Raw genomic sequence first — 8,390 nt, 5'->3', positions numbered from 1 at the left:
CAATTTAAATACACTGTAAATGCTTGGTAATGATTTTAATATTGGAATTTAATTGCCTCTTGCTCCTGTTTAATTAAAATGTTTGTAAAATAGAACAGTATTGGTATGACTTTATATGGAGTTATGTGCATCAGCCTAAACTATTGACCTTATACATACAGAATGTGGTAGTAAACAGCCCAGACATTTCTCCAAGTCAGTTTTATTTTAAGTAAGTTCTTTGAGTATGTATACAATTTCTTCGAACTTGTTAAAAAAAATGGCAAAGTAGTTTTTCACTGAAAGGTCAAACAGGTTAAGGCCCCATCAAAACCAATCGGTTACGTTTTTTTGCTACAGTGACATGTAAAGTTTAGGTTAAAGGACCATACCAGTTTAATTAGGACTTCTAGCTAAGTATAGGAAATTCACCATGCTGGTTATTTTGATCTAAAATTACTATTGTTAATGCAAGCCATTCAAGTTTGAACATTGACGTATCGATACACCTGCATTCGAACAAACATTTGAGCTTTAAGAGGGATTTATCAATGGTGTGTTTTGGCTAACATTGACAAATGTTCAGGTATATTCTGTAAGATTTATTGTACAGTATGGACAACATGTAAACAAACATGGCATCTAAAAATTAAAGCAATTTTGGTAAAAATGGTTGAGGTCTATGTTAACCATGGATGTCAAACCTCAGGCTGGTGAAGGGGTTCCAACCAGCGCTGCACTGAAAACAAACAAGGGAGTGAATCCAGGACCTTTACAGGAGATTTTTAAATGGGTGAGTAAATATCCCCTTTTCCCTGTTTACAACTTGTTCTCCCAAAAGATTTTTAAAAAATGATACAAAAAAAGTAAAATATTTCTCTACATTTCATTCATAAAAAAGAAAGATATACAGGCTTACAACTGTGACCTTGTAGATTGGCTATTTTCACTAGTTTGGGACGCAGGCAAAATGTCTCAAGCTAAAACGTTTGGGAACCACAGAACTAAGACGGTTGACTCATGAAGCTCAACTGGGAATGTGATTATCAAGAGTTTTATTGCAGCCTTGATCAAGTGACTTGACCAATGCAATTTCATGCTTTTTTTTTGTACACAGCCTACTGACTGAAATCTAACTGTAGGGCTGTGCTTAAATGTGCTTTCAATTAGGCTACTTCTGGAAATTGGACTATAAATTAATGTTAAGACAGTGCAGTGGTACAGATCACACCTGAGGCCTACTTCTAATTTACATAAAACTTACTGGTTAATCTTAATCTATAGGTGGGAAGCTGTGTCCAGATGTTCATGTAATTTCCTTCGCTTTCAAGATTGCATAGAGGAAGTCCCACAAAATGGATTAATTTAGACAAAACCTGAGTTTCAAATAGAATACATGAACTGCTACATATTAGGCCAAATCATTTACTGTGTGAAATTTTGATATGTAGGCTGTTATTATGCTGACACAATCTGTGCAAAATCAGTACTGGTACTAGCCTACCATGTGAACATTAAGTCACATATGGGGCTAGCCTATACTGGTACAGAGTTCCAAACCTCAAGTGAACAATACCTTTCAGTATGTTTACAGACCATCAGGCTTTTGATTATAGCCATATAACACCATGCAAACACTCCCTCCACAGGCCGCCGGATGACACTGCAGTCAGAAAGCGCCTGTATAAAATGCAAATAAAATAGTATGCACATTCCTGTTCAGTGCTAAGAATGTTACCCAATTGTGTGTTGTGGCCAAATAATAAGACTTTGTTGGAAGCACGCATGCACAGACAAAGTAATCTGGCCCACACAATATTCACATTTTGACCAATCGAGACTACAACCTGAAATTAGTTTGACACCCCTGAATGTGGCTCATGTTGAGGTTCATGTTGACAATGACGTAGTAAAACTGGTACAGTCCTTTAAGATCATAGTCATTGCTTATATTTATTTGTTCTGTTGGTGTCATGGGGGTGATCATCAAAGCACGATCAGTCAATAGCCAGCAACCTTCAGAAAAATATTAACTGAACTAAATCACTTCATGTAGTTCACCACACAATTTAAAACCTTGCAACTTGCATCCTATTCATCCAGACACAGCCTAAGGTCTTAATGTACATCTCATCACACGACTGTGGCGATTGACAAAAGGGACTTATTTTAAACTGAAGAAATAAAGATTCAATTGAAAATAGGTAATGTTTGTCAAGCGATTTGGTCATTTGAATAAGTAAAACTAAACTTAAGTGTGCAGGCTGTGTTCAGTTGTCTCAAAAATCCCAGTTATGTTTTGTTTTATTCAGGACTGTTTTTCTTTGCAGATATTTAACAGTATGAGGGAAAGACAGTTTCATGCAATCTGAACACAGCCTAGCTCTTTAAACTACCGTAGGTACAGCTAACTGGCTAATGGAATGATCCTGCAAAGTGGGCCCCCCTCCAGGGACAGTCCTTCTCTCCTGTTCATCTCTGGGGTCTCTTATTTTGAAGTAGTGGTGATGTAGGCTCACAGAGCAGCTACTCCTCTCACTTTTTGGTTACAACCAGCACAGCTGAAGGCACCAAACCTGAAGCAAAAGAGAAGAAATTAGACATGTTGAAAATGAACTGGTGAGCATCAGGAGCGACTTTTAATCAACCAGTGTGTGGTTGGTCTGGCAATGTAAATGACCCTTGCCATTTTTCTTTTCTTTTACAGACACAGTTAAACCAGTATTTGAGACAGGTCTTTCCTAAATCTATAAACAGAAGAATTAAGACCTTATGTGCCTCCTCTACCAAGCCCTGCACTCACCCAGCTCTTTGAGGGGCTTCTCCATGTCCAGCTCGGTGTATACATGGCGGGGGTAGGCCGAAATCAGGGTGAAATCCTGGCCCTCAGGCACATTGCTGTTCATCTGGATGTAAACACGTACCGCCGCCAGTGGCTCCTGGGCCTTGAAGACCGCTGTGATGGCCGAGCCATCAAGCAGACGTACCTGTGAGCAAGGTAATGGGTGTACAGTAGCAGCTGGGTAAGGTTGTGGTGGTGCATTACAAGCAGAGGAGCCATTTTCACATTACGTCATATGAGTGTTAACCTTTTCCCCACTAAAAAAAGTGTAGTCTACCGTCTGCGTTATTTGTCGGGAAGCGACGCTGCCAAAATACGTAGCTACGTTTATTCAGTTGTATATAAATGTGTTTGATTCGATCTTCGGATGGCTATCTGTTGTTAGCTTAGACCCTGGTCTGCGCCATCTTCATTAGTGCACGTGCATGCGCACGCACGCTTTCAGTTGCTTTAGTCTCCAAATTCCCCTCCCAGGCGGCATTTCTGATCAAAACAGCGCTTATTGTACGGAGCCTAGCGGTCGTAGTAATGGTGCCGGACAGTGCTGATCATCATCCATGCAGAGAACAACCGGTCGAGAGTCAACACACACCATTAAGTATGAACAAAATGGCTGCTGTATGAATACGGTCCGATTCCTGCCTCAAACTCCAATATTCTTAAAGCATGGATGTTATATGTGATATGTTCGTTGTCCTGTCCCTTTGCCTTACAATATGTTAACACCTTGAACAGATATTATTGTGAAGTGAGGACGCTGGCGTCGACTGTTCGCCGCTTCACCTCCCAATGTATGAATGAATGAACCATTGTAAGCGCTTTGAGTAGGCACATAGTGCATAGAAAAGCGCCATAAAAATGCAATTCATTATATAACCGATCACATCGCTCAACAGGCTGGGAGCGTCTGTTGCGCAACAGTGGGACGTCACTGTCCCCCCTCTTAACTCTTGATCTAAATCATTCCGTCCAATTCTAAGCAAAGATTATGTGTTAGACGGCCCACCGCGGTCCCGGCGCTAGTTGCGGTAGAATTAATCATACCTCCCATTGTTGTCGATCTAGAGTTTTTTTTACTTTTGGCTACATCTAGCTGCTTCAGCCACATCCGGGATAACATCCGGTCCGTCGGTAAAAGTGCTCCGCTGCTATAAATCGTTGGGCGCTATGATTTAATGGATTAAATAACCCCGGGCGTTCAGGGTGTTAATATGTTGAAACCCTAGAGATGACAGACTTCACTCTAAAGTCTTCCAGCAATAATGAAAGCATGGTTGTGTCTGAGAGTGCCTGTACCTGTATCCTGCACTCATCGTATTCTTTCTTGGGAGGCGGAGGGCCCTGACTGGTGGGTGATAATGGCTGGGGTTCTGCGGGAGGGGGAGATATAGCAGCACTGGAAGATCCACCACCAAACTGGAAGGACAGGGGAGGGAGTGGACAGAGTACTGAAAAGGAATGAAGCTAACAACCATTGTAAATTCGATGTCCTACATAATTACTAACATCAAATAACATTATGCCTGGATGTTCATGATTTCGGCGGCTTAGAGAGTGGTACCTTCTGCGCCCTCTCCTCTCGGTCACGCGCTATCTTCTCTTTCACCCGTTGTCTGATGGGAAAAAGTCATTTGATGACAATTAGGAGGACCATCATCATCGGTGCAGTTCACACAGATCATGACCGAGTAGGAGTAGAAAGTACTGTGGCAGAGATGGCATTGATCTCAGTCTTACTTGGCAAGCTTGTCCTCCATCTTCTCTCTCCGCCGCAGGTCAGCCAGCTTCTTCATCTCATCGTCCTGCAGCTTCTGTTTAATCTGCAGCAGCTCCTGGCCGTGCTTCCTCCGCTGCTTCTCCCTGTCCACCTCCTCCGCCCGCTCCCTCTCTCTCCGCTCCGCTTGTTTCACTCGCATGAGCTCCTCTAGCCTGAAGTACATGCGTGTGTGTGGCAGTGCGTGTGATCAGACACAAATGCAAGACATAATGCTTATATGACACAGGCTTTAAAAAGGTGCTGCTTATATGACTTACAGGCAATGGGGAAGGGGAATCATTTTCCCCCAATAACAGCGACTAATGTTACAACTCTGAATTGTTCAGGTAAGGCTATTAACCCAGGTAGTACTGGCCAACGCATTAAAATTGGCATCCAGATAATAAAAAATAAAATAAAGCCTCAGTCTTCACAATCATTCATGTTCACAAAAAAATGGCATTGGAGCATTTCAAGCTAATACTTTTGCGATTAAATCATCATGCAGTTGGTTTCACTATGGAACTGTGTGGCAAATATACTGAAGAACAGTGAGTGCACTGACCTTTTGACCTGTTCACGTTTCTCTTCCTCTGTCATTGGCCGCCTGGTACCCCCCTCCTCCTGCACCATGTCAGTCATGTCTATATCCTCTGTCCCTGGAAACAAAAGAAGTGTGTGTGTGTGTGTGTGTGTGTGTGTGTGTGTGTGTGTGTGTGTGTGTGTGTGTGTGTGTGTGTGTGTGTGTGTGTGTGTGTGTGTGTGTGTGTGTGTGTGTGTGTGTGTGTGTGTGTGTGTGTGTGTGTGTGTGTGTGTGAGGGAGAGAGGTTCAAAAAGAAGGGAAATAACTGTTTTAATACATCTAACTTAAATGTCTCCAAAGGGGAAAAAAAGGTGAGCATACCTTAAAGGACCACTTCACCACTTTTGAATTCATTGGCTGAGCACAGAATGGTGTATGATGATCGTGCCCCTCACTTCACACGAGTGTGATTCTTTTCCGACTAAGTCTGTGTCTCATAGGAGGGCTGTGGGCAGTTCAAAAATCCATGCGAAAATGGAAGCCATTGTTCTCACGATAACAAAGATTATTATATTTTTTAATCTAAAACAATCTTCCTAGCGATGATGTCACTGCTGGACAGGTTTCTGAACTGCCCACAGCCCTCCTATGAGACACAGTCCCGAGTAAAAAAAAAAGGTATTTTAAGTATCATCATGAACATTAGTGAGGACCAATTATATTAAGATAGGTTGAAAAGTGGTGAAGTGGTCCTTTAAGCAAAACTATATACTCTCACATGCCACCCACTCATTCCTCAATCCTCAAAGTCTCTCTCTCAGAGAAAGAGAGAGAGAGCGCAACCACCAAGCCAGAGATGTCCCGATACTGTATCGGCCCATATTTGTCATATCGGTAAATATGCCAGTCTAACCACCGATCCGACACAGGGATAAGGCTTGACACTATAGCAAGTAAATAAAATGTTGGGGCATGTGGAGTTTGCTTTCGAGTTGCCCAAACTGCAAGTTTACATTTGAGTGAGGTGTCTGCTATAAACACAACATGAGATATATACTGTAGCTAGATAGCTATAAACACAACATGAGATCACAACACTGGTATCGGCTAATACAGATATTGTGGGATCGGATCGGGAACGAAAAATCGGGACATCCCTAAACCAAGCTAACGTTTTACAGGAAAACCAGACTTGCCTTCAGCCGTGTCTGCTACTGTGGGCTGTGCTGTACTGGGCTGACTGTCTGCTGCACCCCCAAGGACAAGAGGAACCGTAGGAACGTAGGGCTCATCGACGTCTGGGTCATTCTCATGCTCCATTAACCTGAGGAGGAATGTGTATTACAGAGAAGAGATTCGAATGGGTTTAAATACCATCGTGGTTGATTTATTACCACAAGCCTCTATCAATTTGAGGAGGTCAGATCATATACATAGAAAGGTAGACGTCTCATTCTCCACTGCAATTCATTGCAGCGACCTGTATGGAACTGAGAGCGGAAGTGCGCCCATAGTTATATGGACATGAGTGTCATGGTGGCGTCCAGTCACCTAACTAACTCACAAACCTTCCTTTCATTACGTTCCTTGGCACCAACACGGAAGCTTGCCCTCACTTGAGAGCATTCGCCCCAGAGCCAGAAGAGGTGTCTACCTTTCTATGTCTATGGGACAATCGGGTACATGTTGCAAGGGAGAGAGAGGACAGAGGGAATGCAGGAGTCACTCTCCAAGCTTATAAAGGAGCTATGAGGTAAATCTTGGCAATTCAATGCACAGTAATGTGTGTTCCTGAGAACTGTGGCATTGTTCGGATCTTTCAGAAGTTCAGCCCTCCGAAAAGGCTGGACAGGCAGCACACAATGTTATTGTTATGACTCGTGTTTGTCTTTTGTTGCATACTCACCAGTCCATGGCTCGTTCGATACCCTGGTTCCCTGTGTTTGCCACTGCCTTCTCCCTGTAAGCATCAACAGAAACACTTAAAATTCTCCCTCCATACATGGCCTGTAGGTATTAGTAGTTGTTTAGCTCTGATTATAACATCATACATACAACCAAATATCAATGTCTGTGTCACTCACGCTCTGTTTCTCTCAAAGCCCATCTCCAACAAGGTCTCTAGTGTCGTTTGTTCTTCCATCTTCAGCTGAAAAACAGATACAGGAAAAATGTAATTACTTTAGTTTTCCAGAGACCCATATGTAGCAAATATTACTAATTGTGTAGACTCACTGCAGAGACAGAGACATACATTTTGATTTAGGCAATAAGATCATAATAAACCAAGCCAGATATCATGGTCTATTTTGGACATGGACGTGATTTGGAGAAGATCAGCACATTGCCTTTTCTTTAGCATAGCCCACCACAGCAGAATAACTATTGTTACCAACAAAGCAATGTAACCACTGTTCAACTAGAACCATTCTTAAACAGCCCAACTGACAGAATGTTTACTAATATTGGCTGTCTCACCTGCTATAGTTATTTATAATAACTTGATTTGAATAAGTAACTACCAAGGCAGATAACTAAAATTAGCTTCTCTGTGGCTAACGTTCATTGTCAGACAAGCTAACAAACCTCTCTGGCTAACCCTGTTCAAGAGCAGTGAACACAAATTATTTCTTCTCTGTTGTATTCGCAATGGACTGCTATGTAAAACACACGAAAATCAATTATTCAATGTTTTATGTTTCATCATGCTGGTCTGAGACAATGTTAGCTACTCACATCAGTCAACAACACACCGCCTTCCACTCTACGGAAGCCCAGTTAGGTCAACCGTCATACAACCACTGCAGGTCCAAAGGTTTGTCACTCAATACAACCATGATTCAATGCGACTATCCCGGAGTTGATGCATTATAGGCCAGCTACCACAATATTCGCATACCGTATCCTACTGAGTGACTTCATTCGTTCATTTAAAAAATATTTCACTTACACATTAAGCCCTTATACAATACTATAATTAATAACACTGACTTATGGTGGTCACATCATTCTTCCCAGCACATTGTCTCTTACCAAACATTCCGTTGCATAGCCTACTTTGGTTTATGTATTTTCTTTCCACATTATCCACATAATATCCTAAATGGATATGTGGATAATGTGGAAAGCAGTTGCAGTGTTGCCATTATTCTGACAAATCTACAAAAACAAATCTACATTTAGAACATATTATCATAGCCTATTTAAATGTATTATGGCTTTCTTCGTCGATCTTCCATAATAATTTCTGTTATAAACCTAAGGTAGGTATGACAGCACTGAGCACTAAT

At 41.8% G+C, this 8,390-nt stretch overlaps 1 protein-coding gene across 1 annotated transcript; it reads right to left on the bottom strand.

Moving 5' to 3' along the window:
* Positions 1–874: 874 nt before the first annotated feature.
* Positions 875–7,888, bottom strand: ubxn1 (UBX domain protein 1). Its single transcript, XM_083786096.1, has 10 exons — positions 7,837–7,888; positions 7,185–7,249; positions 7,007–7,060; positions 6,297–6,424; positions 5,143–5,236; positions 4,559–4,750; positions 4,383–4,434; positions 4,118–4,237; positions 2,783–2,966; positions 875–2,555 (listed from the first exon to the last, which is right to left on the bottom strand). Exons 2-10 carry the CDS (start codon positions 7,241–7,243, stop codon positions 2,515–2,517), a joined length of 924 nt encoding a protein of 307 aa, XP_083642222.1. The 5' UTR covers positions 7,244–7,249; positions 7,837–7,888; the 3' UTR covers positions 875–2,514.
* Positions 7,889–8,390: the final 502 nt, after the last annotated feature.

Source organism: Protomyctophum parallelum, assembly GCF_964188405.1.
Source record: "Protomyctophum parallelum genome assembly, chromosome: 16".
Lineage (NCBI taxonomy): Eukaryota > Metazoa > Chordata > Actinopteri > Myctophiformes > Myctophidae > Protomyctophum > Protomyctophum parallelum.
The sequence above is the reverse complement of the archived record's forward strand: the minus strand, read 5'-3'. Positions and strand labels throughout refer to the sequence as shown.